This window comes from Lactuca saligna, chromosome 5 (genome assembly GCF_052625555.1).
Source record: "Lactuca saligna cultivar CGN05327 chromosome 5, ASM5262555v1, whole genome shotgun sequence".
Lineage (NCBI taxonomy): Eukaryota > Viridiplantae > Streptophyta > Magnoliopsida > Asterales > Asteraceae > Lactuca > Lactuca saligna.
Window position 1 is genome coordinate 17259459 of NC_136421.1, and position 19856 is coordinate 17279314.

The following is a 19856-nucleotide window of genomic DNA, read 5'->3' on the forward strand; positions in this document are numbered from 1 at the left end:
TATATATATATATATATATATATATATATATATATATATATATATATATATATATATATATATATAATATGACATTTGCCCTAACAAATAAGATATATCGCCTGAAATATATAGAAAGTTCTTTTTACATGACGTAGGACTAAAACTATAATAAATTGTTAATATGTGAATCTAACATTTTTTTTCTCTAAAATCAGTAAAATATTCACTTTAGAAATGAAAAAATATTGTAATTTTAGGCGATTTTAAAAAAATATATCTAAAATACAAAAAATTGTTCTCCGATGTTCATCAAATACATTTCAACCCAATACATCCACGAGTAATCGGAATCGTTCTTATGATAGCTTTTCTAGCCTTACAATGAACCCTAACACGGTTTTCATCAATCGTTCCAAACCCACTGAGTTTCACCCCGTACGATTCCATTCTCCGTATGTCTCGTGCCACCGGCGACTGCCACAACCCGTCCCACCACCCCGGCGGAAGAACAGGTGTCACCGCACACTGGTTTCCCTGTCCATGACAACTCAACCCGCCGGCGAATCTGTTCCAGACATGACCCCATCCGACCTGATTCTGCAACCCCCGGTGCAATAGATTGCTCTGAAAGCTACTGATAAACGAAAAATTCCCCCGACCACCATCATCTTCATCCACAAGACAAAACATGAGTTTACATCAACAAAATCCAAATATTAATTATATGAACGATGAACAAGAAAAAGGGCTTCACCAAGTTGATGAGCTTCAGCTAGTGCTGCGATGAGCTGGGCGTAGGTGGTGCCTACACGTCTTTGGGCACCTGTAATTACAGCATTGGTGGCGCGTGAAGCTAGAAAGAAATCGACGAAAGCAACCCATCGAGGTGCGGGTCCCCAGTCTTTTGATCGAAACTTGACAACCTGAGGTTCACCGGAGATGTTCCCTTTGAAGTTCTTGTATTCAAAATGAAGGACCTATTATAACCATGAATCTATTAGGATCGATGATGGAAAATGAAGTTGTGAAATCTCAAAGGATTTGCATTCTGTAAGATTTGATTAGTGGAAATGCATGTTAATTACCTCGGTGAATCCTTGAAGTTTTGGCATGAGTTCTGTAATGAGTGACGGTGTGTCGGAGATCAAAACGACACGGGGTGTGACATGAGAAAGGTGAGGGGTTCTTGAAATGGTGGTTTTTATGCAATTTAAAGCAGCGTTGATGGCTCTAGGAGACCTATAAGAATCAAGAGCAACACCATTTCATTTTCATATAATGAAAATAACGATACATATTTGAAGAAAAAGCGTTTGAAAATAAGGCGATCGTATTTCCATTTGATCAATTATCTTCCAATTAACTCAATTACATACTTGTTCATGAGCATGCGCATATGAAGGGCAATATCAGGATCATGACCATTATTAATGACCCAATTAACAGCTCTTTCAACATCCGGTGAAGGTGATATCAGTACTCTTAGCAGCTCCCCGATTACATTCGGTCTAGAACCAAGAAACTCAGTGTTCCCAAATAATGCAGAAGCAGATTTCCTCATTTGAACATGTACATTCTTTAGGAAAAACTGAGCACCCACAGCATCCGTCGTACCTTTAAACCTGATAAAAGAAAAGCTTTCTAAAATCATTAATCATCATTGTGTGTGGGTGTGATTATTTATGGATTCTTGTAGTAGTTACCATATGATTGGGTGCTTCCACTTTCGCCAGTTACTACAAAGAACGTTTGTTTCTGAAGGTTTTTCAAAATCATCAACCCGCATCACAAGATGTCGTCCATATTTTCCAACACAATCATTTTTTCTCCATAGATGTTTCACTTCTTTTAAAGTAAACGAGAAATCGGCATACGTTATATACTCTCCAAACGGATACTTGTCCCTAGTAAAAAAAAAAACATGGATCATCAGAAAGTAAGCATTTGTGATTCGGGTGATATATATTTATATAAATTTCGTAGTAGTAGATAAAGATTGAGAAAAAGAAAGAACCAATATGCCTCGTTTGCCCGATAATCAGTGAACGATTCAACATGATGCTAAGTGCTGCAGCCGTCAAGATCTTATACATTTCGTTCCCAAACCCAGCCTCAGAAGCTTTCCCCATTACAAAACCTTGCTTGCAGAACTTGTCGGGAGGTAGAAGACGAACTCTAGATGCGCCTAACGTAAAAGAGAAAAACGTTATCGAACAGTTTGTATTTAAATTGTCAGTTTAATTCTATGGTGAACAGATTAACGTCAACATTTCTTGATCTTGTTTCAAGTTGAAATCAAGATTGATTTAGAATGGGCCAAGAAATTGAATCTCAGAAAAGAGGGTTACGAATCTTCATACCATGAGATTCGAAATGGTTTCGAATCAATCTGCGAACTTTCAAACTCTGTTTCCATGAATCGACACCGCCGGAAGGACCAACAGCTTCGTTTCCCATTTCTTCCACTGTCGCACAAGTACTTGCAGGTTTCGCCGTCATATTATGTAGCTCCGGTGGAGGCGGGATAGGGGTTCCGGCGGGGAGATCATCGCCGGAGATGAAGGCTAGTACCAACAATCCAAAAAGGGTGAAGATTGCACAACAGAGAATCAAACTTTTTGGTGAAATCAATAGACTTTTATGTCGTTTTAATCTCATTACGCACAAGAGTAACTTCAGATGGGAGTGACGATTCAGAGATTGAAATCAAGAAAAAATATCGATTTTGTCGTCTCGAAAATTGGAAAGTGTTGCTGGATAATTTGTCTAGTTAGATTTACATTCGTACGATCAATCGGGAAAGTGTTGGCATATTACGAGGTCTACCGTGTCGGAAGGTGTATATGGATGATGTGAGCGTGTGTGTTCCTTTCATCCTGTATTCATTGTTCAAGCCCATTAAGGTCCAAAATATTTGGGTCAAGAAAGCTTATGTTTAATGGACCTTGACCATCTTAATGAAATAATGGACCATTACCATCTTCGTGAAATAGTCAGCATGCCACGTTTTATTTTGACAAAATGTCATAAACGGTATTTATGGTTTTTAAATTTTCTCCAAGGCAGTTTTGTATGAATAAAAATTGCATTAATTTCCCTTTCCACAAAACTTTGCACATGAGGGTATTTTGGACATTTCATATAGGTCTTCTCGAAACAATAAGGTAATAGAGGGGGTTGAGTTTCAAACAAAGTTAATCTTTATCCTCCACCCTCCTTGCCCTAAGAAACCTCTTGATCAACCCAGCTTCTGCATACCATATTGTTAATTCTTAGTGCATCTCAACCAGAGCAAGTGATCCTAAGGTTAGACGACAATGGTGTTCACTCTATGGACATTTCTATGGACATTACATTCATGCTATAGTCAATCACCTAACATAGGTAAAGAGTGCAGTAAGATAAAATCATAATTCTAGGGTTGACCAAATGATGTTTGTATTCAATGTCGACAAGGATCCAATTACACAAGATACAAAACCAAAAGAAACCAAATCGAACCAATTATATATAATGTTTATAAACGTATATATTTTGTATATGCATAATATAAATATGTTTTGCGAAATAATACCACAAGCAGCAGGAGGTTCAGGTGGTTAGCAAGTTGGATGTTTGAACCCTAGGTCTTAAGGTCAAAACACGTCATACATCCTTCTTGATTTATTTTTCCAAACAAATTAAACTTATCATACATCATTGAAGGGTTGAAACCCAACGCCACTTTAAGCTTATAAAACGATTTATCTTTCCTCATATGCTCAGATCATCCCACATCGCCAATGAGATGGAAAACCAGTGTCTCTTGGTATTTATACAATTTTAGTTCATGTTTAAATTGGTTTAAAGTTCTCTAAACTCATTGAGCCCGGAACCACACTCGGAATTTTGAGAGTCGAAGCCTCGAACCCATCAGTTTGGATTTAGGTTTAGGTTTGGTTTGGGTTTAGGTCAAAACTGATTCGTGCATACTAGCTTCAGGCTACAAAAAAGGAAAAAGGAAAAAGAAAAACTGCAAGTCCCTGAACTCGGATCTATCAATGTATCAATGCAAACGTATGATTTAATGCAGAATCTTAATCAAACAATTATTCGAAACAATCAATTAGATATATCAAGAACACATTTCAATAACATGAATGCATACAATTCTATGAATAACTATCAAGTACATTTAATCATACTTCAGCCATGAATCAATAGAGTTTTCCAAAAAAACGCCTTCTAGAACGGCTATACACAAACAATATATATATATATATATATATATATATATATATATATATATATATATATATATATATATATATATATATATATATACACATACATATATATATATATATACATATATATATAACCTAAAGCCCATACATAATAAGCCCACCGAAATAACTAGGTGATTTCGATCCAAAACCGAGAATAACATAATACATTCAAAACAAAGCATAAACCACTAAATATATACCAACAATCTCCCCATTGGTTTATTGCTTTCTGTTCTCTTCAAGGTTTCTCTACAAGATGTATGTCTGCTTGGTCAAATGCCCTTGCCCATAGCTTCTTGTCGATAATTGTAGCTACCATACCAGTGAAAGCTTTCGCGGCAACTTCAAATAGTTCATTCTCTACGATAATCTGAAAGTTTGATAAAGTGCAAATATCATGTTCTCCAAACATCAACAAATCTTTGGGACCAACAATACGAAAGTGGTTTTTCTTCAGCTTGATCACCATTGTTGCAGTAGCCTCATAGTAAACCCATAATTGTATTGTATCCAAAGTACCTCCGGGTAAGCATTTGGGAAGAGGAATCCTTTTGGCTTGCTTTGTGGGTGGCCACATGACATTAACCATTGTTTTGTTTGTGCGTGGATCAATGACATCCTTGGCCTTCTTAGTAAACGATAAAGCAATCTTTAAATCTTCAAAGTTATTTTTCGCTTTGATCTCAAGAAAATTCTTGAAGTACCATGCCATGGTATCATTGGTTGGATTGTGGAAAGGTGCATGGATGAGTTCTGAAAGATCAAATTTTTTTCCTAGACAAGAAGTTGAATTTCTTCTCATAATATTCAATTCTTCCACTTTTTTAGCTTCACGATCCACATTTTCTTTTCAGCATCATATCCCCACATCATGATACCAGAACGATCACCATATTTATCTGTGAACTTCCTCCAAGTTTCCCTGAAGAACATTTCAGGGTGATCACCCCGAGCATTTTGATATGAATTCTTCATCATGAGCATTTTCCCTTTCAGGTACTTAACCCTAGTTTTCTTCTTGTTTCATTCTTGAGCAGAAAGAGGACCGTAAGATAATAATGTATCAAGATTAGCATCCAGAGCAGGTCTTACAACTCTTTCCCTTGAAGATTGTGAAGTTAGATTGGTGGGACCTGAACTAGAAATAGTGATATTTTCTCCTTCAGCACTCAAGGGTTAAGATTCATCACAAAACTTCTGAAATAGGCATTGTTTCAGATCAAAGAATAGAGCAGTTAAACCACCAAGATTTGCTTAAAGCTCTGAGATCTTTGAATCTTTATCAGAGTTCTCTTTCTCAAGCTCGCTAATTCGAATGTCCTGCTTTCCAATTATCAAATCCTTTTCAGCAGAATTTTGTTCCAGATCAAAGACTCTGTTCTAAAGCTGAACGACATCAACAAAATCAAATTTAGGCAACATGCTTTTTCCTTCAGACATGTCCAACACGGATGTTTCAAATGAGCTTCTTGAAGCTTGAGCTCCTTCTGAAGGTATGACTTCTTCTTCAACAATTTAACTTTGAAAATCCTGATCCATAAGAATGGGCTTAGAGAACGAGCTTGACATTTATTTAATCACTGGAGAGGTCTCAGTGAATGTGCTTTGTATGTTTTGAGCCATTAACCAGGCTCAATCGATGTATAATTCTTTTGAATTGGGTCTGTGATAAACACTCCCGGCCTTGGATCTCTTCTTTTTCGCTTCCTTAGGAGTAAAGTACGGGCTAAGTCTTCTAGATCACTATCAGATAGAGGTTCAGTATCGATAGGAACTATTTGGTGAGGCTTTCTTTCAGTTCGCTGAAGTTCTGCTATGAGAGAATCCATTTGTTCAGGTGTCTGAATGGAAGATTGCACCGTTGTATCACTTTCCCTTTCGGTTACAACCGGTGGTGTAATATCTAAATCCTTCTCTAGTTATGAGATACTTTGATGAATAAAATCTTCAAACTCATTTTTTGTTAATTCATTTTCTTGATCCTCTTGATCTTCTTCATCATCAAATAACTTAATCTCTTCAGAGGCGAATTGAAACTTTAGTTTGGGTGCCACGTGTTCGTCGGCAACCTCATCATTTGTTGAACTAACAGTAGGAGTGTCTTCAATCTCAGCAAACTTTCCAAATTTAACTAACTCCTTTAATCCTTGATAAGCAACTTTGGCAGACTTTCTTGATTACTTCATGAGTCTAAAAGTGTTGTTACCCAAAGCTTTCATATCTAATGTATCAAACGTCCTTTCGATTTAAGGATATTTTTTAGTAAATATCATTTGAAGGAACCTGGGGTACATCAAAAATAGGTCCTTTTTCTTTCCCAGGAGGTTGCTCTTCATTTCTTCGAAGACTAACTTTGAGAAGTTGTAATCCCAGTCTATAGCTAGAGCAACAATAGCTTAGGTCACAATCTAACCGATTTCGTCATAGCCTCCCTTTCTTCCAGAAATGCAAATCACGAAGATAAACTTATACATCCTTGCTTGCATTCTAGCTTCTTGAAGGGGGTGTTGGAATTTGTTCAAAGACATGATTAGTCCATGTATCACTTCCATGGATCAAGGGCACATAGGTTCATCAGATCACTTACACCCAATCCTTGTATTGTAGTTAAACTCAATACTTCAAGCAACAAATAAGAAAACCTTATGAAAGGATTTGTAAAAAATCTATATCTTTGGAAAGAGGATATAAATTCCGAACTAAGAGAATATGGAGAGAGGGGAGAACTAAATTATAAGAGAAAATTAGTCTATTGTTTGATCCCTAGCACCCTGTTTATAGGCATCAACTTGAATTATTAAGCTAATCAGATTCTCAAGGATAATCCTTATCATTTTCAAAAACCTATCTTATCATAATCTTTGAGGATAAAATCATCATTTTCATTCTTTCTAGAGGGTTCTAAAATATTCCAATTAATCTCAAAGAACTCATTAATATTCTACAATGTTAATTAATTAAAACTATTTAATTAATAACCAAAATAATCTTCAGTTAATTTATTAATTTATAATAAATTAATAACTTATGTTTCTTTATTTCCTTATTGCTACTTGTGTCATGAGACCAACCCAAAGGACCATGTTATTTATATATATTACTAATAATTAATGACTTCGCACACTATCTCCAATAGGCTCCCACTTTGTAACGCCCCAATTTCTGGTATGTAATTTAAATATGGTATTTCCCTTTCTTAAGAGGTACTTGATGAGTCAGTAGCCTGACTCGTTGAGTAGAGATGGGATTTGCACGCGTTTTAGCGGGCAAATCGGTGAGTCTATTTTCCGAACTCGGCGAGTCCGCTAGTCTGGATGAAGCCCTAAATCTCAGGGTTTGTACCCTATTTTAAACGTCATTATAGCCTCCCATTCCAGCCTCCAGCACCTCTAGAGCATTTCCCCTGTAAACCCTAGTCCCCATTGTTGAGCTTGAGTGTTTTTCTTCTAGCTTGGAAGTTTTGGAAGAGAAGGAAGGAAAGAAGATCAAGAGAAGAGAAAGGAGATCCAGAATCTAGTCTCCATTTGCTACATATTCTGGTAATAAAGTTAACACGTTGCTTATTCTTCCCTTATACCATATTTTATGCTTGTTTATGCTTCTCTTGGAACTTTATATGATTCAAACTTGAGGTTTAAACTCTCCTTTGGAAGGAAACCATAGATCTGGATGTTATTGAGCTCTAGGAGCTAAATGTAGCTACCTTTATGCAAATATAGCCTTGTTCCAAACCATAAGTGCTTATTGTTGGATGACATTCGTGTTTAAGCCCCATTCTCTTGTGCATGCATTTAAAGTTGGAAACTTTACGTGTAAAACCAGCCCTAGAAGCCCAGATCTATGAATTGGATGCACTGAAATCGACTAGAATCGATTGTATAGTAATGGCATGCATGAGACTCGACGAGCCGTTCTTAGGACTCGACGAGTCGGTTCATGCCTCAAGAACAGACTCGACGAGTTGTTCATACAACTCGGGGAGTCACAAACTGGACGTGTTCATATGATGAAGGAGAACTTGATGAGTTGTTCATACAACTCGGCGAGTCAGATGAAGTTAGACTCGATGTTAATATCGAAGAAGAACTCGTCGAGCCTTTGCCAAACTCGTCGAGTAGAAGCGGGTAGAGGATTAGAAAGGATGATAGGGACTCGGCGAGTTGGCGGCCCAACTCGGCAAGTCCGGTCAACTGAAAGTTGACTTTGACCAAGATGTTGACTTTGACCAGGGGTAAATAGTCATTTTTCCCCTGAGATTAGTTATCAGTATTTGGTTAGTGTTTATGGGATTTGTAGCCAGGGATTTCCGGAGCAGCAGTCATACAGTTTCAGATTTAGCATCTCAGCAGCCAGCGTTACGAGGTGAGTTTCCTTCCAGTAGGAACGGGTCTACGGCTACAATGTCGGCCCATTTAGATGATAGTAGTTCCGGACTTCGGTCCGATGCCAGGTGGGGCCCGATGCAATAATATGTATTCTTGATGTCTTCGTGATTCATGCATGTTGCGATATGTGTTATATGATCCGGACTTTCGGTCCGATGTCGGGCAAGCCCGATACAATATGTGATTATGCTATATGTTAATGATATGTTATATCCAATTTATTATGGACTTCAGTCCGATGCTGGGCGGGGCCCAAGTTATTCCGGACTTCAGTCTGATGCCGGGTGGGGCCCGATGCAATAGGCGGGGCTCAGATTATGTCGGACTTCGATCCGATGTCGGGCGAGGCCCAGTATGTGTTATTTGTATTATTGTATGGTATGTGGTAGTTTGGGGGAGCTCAATAAGCTTTGCGCTTACAGTTTCAGTTTTTGGTTTCAGGTACTTCTGCAAGTAAGGGGAAGAGTTCGAGTTGATCGCATGGCACACATGTAACGACCCGTTCCCGGTATGTTAATTCATTGGTAATTGTTGTAAGTTTTGCAAGAGGGACTCGGCAAGTCATAGCCTAACTCGCCGAGTAGGGTCGCGACTTCGAGCACGCGTGTGCCGGGGACTCGGTGAGTCCATATCCCTGACTCGGCGAGTCCATCCGTCTGGGTGAAACCCTAAATCCCCGGGTTGCCCACTATTTAAGTCACCTTATAGCCCCCATTCTCGCCTCCCTCACCCTCTAAAGCTGTGAGAAAGAACCCTAATCCACCTTGAGAGCTTATAAGTGTTTTGTGTGCCATTTTGTGAAGGTGTGAAGAAGGAGAAGAAGAAAGGAGCAAGGAGAAGAGTTGTAGTGCAAAGATCCAAGGGCAAATCTGAGTTATTTGAGGTATTTTCGGATTTCCCCTCTTGTTATATGCTTTAAACCTCCATTAGAGCTCTTCTAAGATCTAGTTGATGCTTGTTCCAAGCCTTATGTTTGCATGAATGCCTTAATAAGTCGAGATATCTTTAGATCTGAATGATTGGGTGTTGTAGAGCCCAGATCTACTTCCTTTTTGGAGTTACCTTGCATATTAACCATAGATCTACCCATTTTGTGCATCTTTTAGCCTTATTTCCCTTATTCTTGAGGTTGTACACGTAAAGTTGGAAACTTTACGTGGTAAATCAGCTTATTGGACTCAGATCTATCAATTGTATGTGTTGGATTCAAACAAAATCGAGTAAAAATCAGTTGCATGGCGGCAACTCGGCGAGTCGGGAAGAACGACTCGGCGAGTTGGGTCGCGAGTTCCCGATTCCTCCATTTTTATCAGTGTCGAGTGGATCTAGTGAGTTAGTGAGTGGACTCAGCGAGTTGAGGGTAGACTCAGTGATGGAGGGACTCGGCGAGTTGTTCATACAACTCGGCGAGTCCAAGGCAATCTTCTTAAGATCAAGAACAACTCGTCGAGTTTGTTCATACGGCTCAGCGAGTCGGATGAAGATTGTCTGAGTTCTTGGATCAAGTGGGTACTCGTCGAGTCGATGCCACACTCGACGAGTAGCAGCGAGCAAAACTGAGAAGTGAGAGTAGGACTCGGCGAGTTGGGCGGCCCAACTCGGCGAGTCAGCCCAAAGAGAGTTGACTTTAACCAAGGGTAAAAGAGTCATTTTACCCCAAGTGCAGTGTTTAGTATTTGATTGAGTGTGTTTATGGACTTGTAGCCGAGGAGATTCAGGAGCAGCAGTCGTTAGCTTCCCGAGCCACACACTCAGCAGCCAGCTTACGAGGTGAGTTTCCTTCCAGTAGGAACGGGTCTAAGGCCACAATGCCGGCCCGTTCAGTTAGCAGTAGTTCCCGGATTTAGGTCCGACGCAGTAGCTAGTATGTTTGATGCCTTCGTGGCTCGAACAGGATTTGTGTGCTATGTTCTATGCGTTAAGTGTTATGTGTTCCGGGCTACGGCCCGATGAAGTATGTCGTATATGTGTTCATGTTAGTTGATGTGTTATGCTATGCCATGTTCAGTTAGTCAGTTCCGGACTTCGGTCCGATGTAGTTAGTTCCGGACTTCGGTCCGATGCAGGGGACAAGGTCCCAGTTAGTTCCGGACTTTGGTCCGATGCAGTTAGTTCCGGACTTCGGTCTGATGCAGGGGACAAGGTCCCAGTCAGTTCCGGACTCCGGTCCGATGCAGTTTCCGGGCTTCGGCCCGATGCAGTGGGCGAGGCCCAATATGTGTTTATATGTTATTGTATGGTATGTGGTAGTTTGGGGGAGCTCACTAAGCTTCGTGCTTACAGTTTCAGTTTTGGTTTCAGGTACTTCCGCAAGCAAAGGGAAGAGCTCAGGGTGATAGCATCGCACACACCACAGCTTAGCTTTTATCCTGGGGATGGTTTTAGTTGTTTAGGATTTGATATAGTATGATACAGTTTTTCCGCACAGTATTTTATTATGATTTGGGATGCATCGCGTATGTTTTTCTATGTTATGATACTCATATTATGGTTTTGATTATATTGAAAAACGAAATTTTTGGGTCGTATTTTTGGGTCGTTTCAACACACCACAACTTTAGTTTATCCTGGGAGTTTTATTCGGATGTTGGATATGTTCTGACATTAGTTGATTTGATACATTCGCTTTTACATTTGAGGCGTGTGATTATGGTTTTATTATATGATGATTAATTTCATGGTTTTGGTAATGTTTAAAACAAAAAATTTTGGGTTGAAATTTTGGGATGTTACACACTTGGACATGTCATCAGCTACTTAAGGTCTAATACTTCTCAAACAATCAACAAAAATTTAGTCATCCAAATGCAACTATTAAACTATAATCATAATCAAAATTCAATCCTTAGATAAGTGATCAATTATTCATTTGTTCTTGATATCCGTATGAACCTGAGACATTGATTAGGGTCAATCTCAGTGTTCAAATTTCCATTTGCCGATAAATATTTGTGATTACTACATCTGACTGGTAAACTAAATACATCAATTTTAGTCAAGACCTGGGCATGCACATTAAATGTCAACACCAAATCATTAAAGCGCCCATGGATAGCATTTCCCATGTTAAGAGACGGAACAAATAAACTTTAACTACATAGATTTAGTCTACTGGTCATATCTTACATCGACATGTCCCTTATGACTACTAGTTACGAATATCGTTAGAGCAGACCAATCGATAGATTCCGTAAGCAAAACCCCATATGCATCTTGGTTTGAAGAATAAAAGATATTATCATCCTAGAATCACTTGTGACTAGATCCATGAAAAAATATCTAAATGTGGGTTGTTCCGATACTTAAATCTCTATTTCAAGCACTTGTGAGTGTTAGGAAATTACTATGTAATGTCCAATCTATATGGACAATCTACTAATATTCATGAAAATCTTAAATCTCTCACTCACTTTCTAGAGTGTGACCTACTGTGTAGGTTTTGATATAAATGTTTTAATATTGTGGAAGTAGGTCCAAAACTGTTGGATTAGGTTTCTAAGCTCATAACTATAATTGGTATAAACTTGAATTGATAGTAGCACAGTCCTTTTGGGTTTCCTTCAAACCTACCAATGGACATGATATTTTAGAAAGAGATAATGATTTTTTATTTTATTAATAAATTGGAATAAATGATTTATTAATATATTAATTAAAAATAGTAATAATTAGTCATAAATTAATTGGAATTAATTTGGTGGTTAAAAGAATTAATTGAAAATGCAGGGACTAAAGTGTAGTTATTCAATAGTTGAGCAAGAGGCATTCCTGAACCCTCCATGAGGTTATGGATAGTTTTCAGGAGCCTTAGGGTTTCTAGAATTATCCTTGGTGAATATTCAAGAAGCTAGATAATTACCCGGTTCAAGATAATATTATTATATTGGGTTTGGCTTATCTAGGGTTTCTTGACTGCACTATAAAAAGAACCCTAGAGCTATGCATTTTGGCACTCCTAACCCTAGGGAGATCTAGCCGAAAATCACCTCTTCCCTCTCCATAATCCTTAGTTGCTAGTCTTAGGTGTGAACCATCAGATGCACGATGTTTGTGGTGTTAGGTGCCAAAAGATTTGAAGAATGATTCAAGGTTGTTTGCAATAACAGTCTTCAACGTAATTTTCTTATGCTATTGAATTCTTTTTTCATTAGAAAAGCTTTGTAGGATTATATTTCATAGTATGTTTCCTATATGTGAAAGACATAGATCCTCAATAGGTTGCATGTGTGCCCTAATCATTTAATTATTAAATGTTTTTCCGCTTAGTGCATAGATTTTTGTGATCTATGTTTTCCATCAATGGTATCAGAGCCTTATGGCTATTTTTCATGTATTTTCACAATGGTTAATTAATCAAACAAAAGAAAATAAATTTTTTGAAAAATCAATGTTCACGACATGAGCATTGGTGCTCATGATGTGAGCTCAGTTAGATCCGAATTTTTGGAGCTTATCTAGCTAATCTGCTTTTATGTGATAATTACCTGCTATATTTACCCTCCAAATCTGATTTTGATGTATCTTTGATGATGAAATAAAATCCTAGAAGTTAGGAGATAAATATTTGACTTGATTAATTATTTGTTGGTTAATATGATTGATTTTTTAAGTGTATAAATAAATAATTTGAATATTAATTGAACTTAATAATTAATGTCAAATATTATTTGGTTTATTTTTTAAATGTAAATTAATTTTTTAATTTTCGAAATCTAAAAATACAAACTAGGATTTTTTGAAAATTTTTAAAAAAATGCACCTTATACTATATGTAGAATTAAATGTTCAATTATTACTATATGTATATGACTAAGTCAGTCAAACCGCCAATACGCCTCATTCACAAAGTCGGTCTATAAGGGGGTACAAAGAAATTGTCAATAAAACAGGAGTTGAATGGGTGTCCACTCTCCCTCACCGCTTCCTTGATTGGTGGAGTGTCGATAGCCGAACGGGTTTGATAGGACAATTAATTCTCATTAATAAGTATAATGCGACTAAAAGTAACTAAACATTAATTTTTAAATCTCAATCTTAGTTAATTTAGGAAAATGTGAAATTGTATGCTAACCCATGAAATTGCACATTGCACTTTATAAGTCGTTATTGGAGCATGTATGGTTAACCGACACACAAATAGGGACTAATAAAGAGTGGCAATGGGTGTCTCGGAATTTATGATTGATTAATGGAGCGCGTGTGGTTAACATGCACATTAAAAAGAGATGATAAATGACATCCAGAGTGCCAAACTAATTTGTATGGTTATTCACATCTTGTTTGTGATCCTCGGTATCTCAGTCACAAATGGAAGAGCATAATTAAGATTACACATGCCATTGAAGAGTTTCAATGAATCTCAAAAGATCTAGGAATTTCATTAAAACCTAATTCTTTCAAATTTTGTTTTCTTATGGTGAAATTGGTATTTCATTATTTGCCTACCTTTATATAATGTACAATTAGATTACGACATCCCTTTTCTAAGTTGTGAATTATTTAGTTGGATCCTAGCCTTGATATTTCTTTTTGGGTGTTATATTGAGGATTATTTTTATCTAACTAAAAACTATCTTTCTTTTATAGATGTCTACTCCAACCGAGGCTTCTGGTTCCTCCTCCTCCTCCAATAACAACTTCTTCATGTTGATCATCTACTCCACGGTGCAATTGGATGGCACCAACTACAATGACTGGATGCACAACATAAAAATGGCCCTTCGTTTCGAGGAAAAGGAGTATTTCCTTGAGAGACCATTGGATGAGATCGATGAAGAAAATGCCACTTCTGAAGAAATAGTCGCTTACGAGAAACACTATAATGATACAACAAAAGTTGCTTGCATCATGGTGGCCACAATTGTTGAAAATATTTTTATGTGACTATCACTTGAAATAAGTCAAGTATTGATTTACATTTTCTATCAAACATTATCAGAATGTTTCATGTTGGAAAGATCTTGAAGATTCAACAAGTGTTTGAAGAATCATATGATAGAGCACTTGAATTTGACATGGAGCACATGCTGAACATGGAGCACTTGAAGCTTACATGGAGGACTTGCTGAAAGAAAGTTGGACCATCATGATCTTAGATGGCACATCTAGATCATATATGGAGCATCAAGATATTGGTGGATCATCTAGAATATTGATGGCTCATCAGAAATATTGTTGGTTCATCCACAACTCTATGGCTCAACAAGACGTTGAAGGATCAACATGAATACTTGGTGGCTCATCTCAAGTCAATGGATCAACATGATCACATTGATGGATCAACAAGATTACACATGGCACATCATGTAGAATGAAGGTATGTCCAAGTTCTTAATGACACATACATTTCATTCATGGTCCATCATTAACATGTGGTTGTACTTCTTCAAGTTCAAGACACATTCCAACATTCAAGAAACAACTCAACTTGATCAATGACACTTCTGGAAGTTGATGACATCTTATAAGATAATGTAACAACATGAAGCTCATGTTTCTCATCACACTTTAAATGTTGATCAAGAAGGATCAAGAAATATGAAGACTCAAAACTTGGATGAAACCCTAACAAAATAATACTGGAATTGGAATATTCCATCCATTCCCTGTTAAGTGGGGCAAAGTTGTCAACTGGTGACTAGGTCATGATGATGTGTCAACACCTAATTGGTCAAGCCGTCTCATGGGCTTTTCCAAAGCCTATAAATAGGCCCCTTAGGATCCATTATAAAGTTGTTTTCCTGTTTCTTCCTGTTCATTCTGCTCATTAACTGTTTAGACTAGTTTTCAAAGAGCCATTTGATTGTTTTAGTGTGTTTACCATTCAAACACTTGTAACTAAATGTTTATGAATATGAGATGTAGATGCCGAATAGTGTTGTAAGGTGTCGAAGGTCATGGATAGATTCGATAGTCTGTTATTTTATTATAAAGGCACTTTATGTATCGAAGTTTTCAGTGTTCATTTCCTTATATTTTTTGTGTGCTTTCATGATCCCTATATATATGGGATGTGTACTAGAGATAGATAACAACTTTCATCATTTTTTCTAAAACTCTCTGTACGTAGTGAAAGCATAATTGAGCCGAATAGACTTTATTCAGATCTCGTGTTCATCATTCTTACTTTACTTTGATCTCATAATTCATACATGATTTCATTACAACTATATTTGGAATCAGAGCAGGATGCTTATAGAATTTATCTATTTTTCTGAGTTTTTGCAAAAGTTTTGAGTCATGTTCTAGATCTCAATTTTCCCCTCTTTTGTTTCAAAAAATCAATCTAGATCATCTGTTGTGATTCGATTCTGCATTCTAGTTGTAAAATCGAGTGTTTGATTGTTGAATTCTTAGTGTTTTAGCTATTTGATCTCAATTTGATTTGATCTTTTCTCAAAATTTTCCGTATAATAATGGCGAACTTTAACATGAACACAATGACTTATTACTCTCATCTCCTTGGTTCATCAACAAAGATTCCGATGTTAATTCCTAAGTTCTACGATCAGTGGGCTGATCGAATGGAGGATTATTTGAACTGAATTGATGAGGAACTCTGCAAGTGTATTCTCGGTGATGTTCGTCATCCTGTTGCTGTTCTGAGTATTGGAACTTCTTCTAATAATCAAAATGGCAATGAACAGTCAGCGAGATTGTTGATGAATGAAAAGAAGTGTATGCATGAACTCAAAGGTGCTCTTACTCCAGATGTGTACAATTACATGCGCAGCTGTAAGACTGCAAAAGAGATTTGGGATATTTTGAAGGAAAAGCATCAAGGAAGAGAAAAAACGAAGATCAGTTCAGTCAAACAATGTTTGTTTGAATTAAGAGAGTTCAAATAGAAGGAAGGACGGACAATTGAATCCTATTATGATCATCTGAATGAGCTCATCTTCAAATGTAACCGATATGGAGTCATACGATCAACAATGGAGTTCAATATCACTTTCATTATGGGTCTTCGGAAGGAATGGAGAAATTTTAGCCTTATGATAAAGACACAACTAAGTTTTGATTACTGTTCTCTGAATGATCTTTACAATGTGATGAAAGCACATGAATCCGAAGTGAATGAAATTGTTGAGGAATCAAAGATCACTTTAGGAGGTCCACTTGCTCTTATGTCAAAAGTTACTGGAAGAGAAGCTGAGAAAGAGGTTGTTGAGAAGAAGAATTTGGAAGATGAAGGCCTAATCGTCGATTCTGATGACGAAGCTCTGGCACTTAACTCAAAAAATCGAGTAAATAAAATTTTCTAGATGCCTTTTTATGCAATGTCGAAAACAAGTGATATGAATGGAAGTTTTGCTGGAAAATATAGGAATGATGAGAAGAAAGTTGAGAAAAGGAAGTTTGTGCTGAGGAAGAGAAGAAAGAGTGTAACATCCGGAAACCCAGGTATATTATTCTAATATTTTATTTTTGGAATCTGTGAAGGAACTCGGTGAGTTGATGCTTAGACATGCCGAGTAGGGTCGTGGATCATCATTCGGGTTCGCGTTTGGACTCGGCGAGTCCATGAGTGGACTCGGCGATTCCACGCTGTTTAATGAAACCCTAATTTCCCGGGTTTGGCACCTATTTAAAGGCCCTTAGGGCTGTCATTTGCGGCTACCAAACCCCAGAGAGAGACCCTAAGAGATCTAGAGCATTTGTGAGGGATAAGAGGCCACTTTTGATCATTTTGTTGGTGTGATTGCAAAAGGGAAGTGACCAAGGCAAGAGGAGGTTGAAGGAGGAACGGATCTTGTGCTTTCAGAGTTCAGAGACTTCATCTTGAGGTATTATTTTAGTCCTTCTTTGGTTTTGGTGTTGATTCTTAGAGTTAGGGTTGTCTAACCCCCTTTAGAGAATGGATATGTGGAACAATTGGTCCCTTCTCGAGTTTATGCTTTGGATCTGGACTCAAAGAGGTCCAAAGACTTAACCCATGGAGCTTTATGGGTTATTTTGGTAGCCATGAACTTAGGAGTTGATTTTTGGGGCTAAATCACCAAGTAGGATCATCTAGATGTTATATGAGTGTCAAGGTCCGAACTTTATGTGATTATCATGCTTGGGAAGGTCGGATCTATGGGTTTAAGGAACAGATCTGACCTCAGGACGTCAATGGAGTGTTTGCATGGCATGAACTCGCCGAGTCCAAAGATCAGACTCGGCAAGTAGGGTTAGGGTTTCCTGTAAATCACTCAGCGATTAGACTCACCGAGTTGGGGGAAAAACTCAGTGAGTCAGAGACGGATTAGAGGATTGGAGTTCAAGATGGAACTCACCGAGTTGATCTTGAGACTCGGCGAGTTGAGTCTGGGTAGCCCCGCGATTCATGCTAGGTGTGACTCGTCGAGCAAGGGGAGGGACTCGACATGCCAAGCGAGACTAGGAGTTAGTGGACATGTATGGACTCGCCGAGTTGCCTAAGTGCACTCGATGAGTCAAGTCAAAGTTTCATCGTTGACTTTGGTTGACTTTTAGGGTTTGGTCAACATTGAGGGCCTCTGAGCCAAAGGAGGGGTAAAATGGTCTTTTACCCTTCCGAGGGTGCCTAGAGAGGGATGAGTCTAGTTCCGAGAGTTATATTTATGAGATTATTACTTTATGTGATTAGGTGGAGGCTAGATCGTATTCCTACCGAGTCAGAGATTTACCGAGACATCCGAGGTGAGTCTTCTCACTATACTTTACCTGGAGTGGTAATTAGAGTTATGTGTCAGAGTTATCGTATGCTATTATGTGGTGTGTTATATTGCATTGTTTCTATGTGGTTTATATCATGTGTATATCAGAGTTAGGGCCTACGGGCCCACAGAGTTATAGCTTCGAGTGGCTAGTATGTGTTATGTATGGTATTTTGGGGAACTCACTAAGCTTTACGCTTACAGTGTTTTGTGTTATGTGTTTCAGGTACCAGTGATGATCGCGGGAAGGCGCCGGCATGACTCGTACACACGCATGGATTTTTATGTCTTTGATCTTGGAAAATATTTTTGTGAACCAAAGTATTGATACAATGGGAGTTTGCTTTTAAATGTGTTTGATAAAATGTGTTTAAAAATGTGAAAATTTGTTTTAAATTTTACGGTGATACAAAGAGAAAAGGTTGAAATGTGATTCTAGATTCGACTGCCATTACTGCAATGGAGCGAATCATATGGCCAATGATCGAATGCCACGAAAGTGTGATGAAAAAAAGAACAAGGTTAAAGACGAAGCTTACTACGTTGAGAGATTGGAAGAGGCGTGTGCAAGGAAGAATGGATTGTCTCTGGTGGCCAAACGTATGGATGAAGAAGATGGAACATACCAGATTTGGTCATCTGGTTCTGATGATGATGAGACGTGAAACTCTAACACATGGGTCTATGTTCTCAATGCAAGAGGAAGAACAGGAAGAGAAAATTATTGGGAATTTCTTTGTTTTGACATCTTCACACAAATCACCAATGACTTCTCAGGTACGTTCTCTTTTACAATCTTTTAATATTCCATCAAGTGCATATGATTCGATTTTATCAGTGTATGATACAACAATTACTTATGTTAATGATCTACTTATTTCGGCTAGTAATGATGCTAAGAAGTCGAACACACCACTCTTAGAAACTCGGAGGATGTTGAAATCAAAGAAAGTGAAAATAGAATAGTTAGATCTACAAATAACGAATCTTATGTGTGATAGGGATTGTAATGACCCAAAATTTAAGACCAAAAATTTCTTTTAATAAATCATTACTTAAAGTAAAGTCATCATTCCAAAACATCATATGAGTATAAGTTTTCAAAACACATGTTCATTATCAGAGTAAACATTTCCAGGCTGTCTAATCTATGGTGTGTGCCATGCGATCACCCCGAGCTCTTCCCTCCGCTACCGGAAGTACCTGAAACCAAAACTGAAAACCGTAAGCACGAAGCTTAGTGAGTTCCCCACCCTACCACATACCATGTATAACCACATACTGCACATACTGGGCCACGCCCCCTATCTTGGGTCGCGCCCCTACCTCGGGCCTCGCCCGCTACAACGGCCCCGCCGCTCCAGGCCCTGCCTGGCTTCGAGCCCCGCTCGGATACAGATATGTTTTACTTAGGCCCCGCCTGTCACAGGGCCTCGCCTGCCAACAAATAATAACACATAAATATTTCATAACTAACACATACAACTGGTTCTGTCCTAAGGCCTCGCCTATCCTAGGCCTCGCCCATGTCCTGCTACTGA

The 19856-nt window shown here is 38.1% G+C and overlaps 1 protein-coding gene across 1 annotated transcript; it reads right to left on the reverse strand.

Moving 5' to 3' along the window:
• Positions 1-209: 209 nt before the first annotated feature.
• Positions 210-2816, reverse strand: LOC144997645 (uncharacterized). Its single transcript, XM_078957529.1, has 7 exons — positions 2343-2816; positions 2005-2167; positions 1686-1886; positions 1359-1604; positions 1068-1221; positions 737-959; positions 210-650 (listed from the first exon to the last, which is right to left on the reverse strand). Exons 1-7 carry the CDS (start codon positions 2638-2640, stop codon positions 292-294), a joined length of 1644 nt encoding a protein of 547 aa, XP_078813655.1. The 5' UTR covers positions 2641-2816; the 3' UTR covers positions 210-291.
• Positions 2817-19856: the final 17040 nt, after the last annotated feature.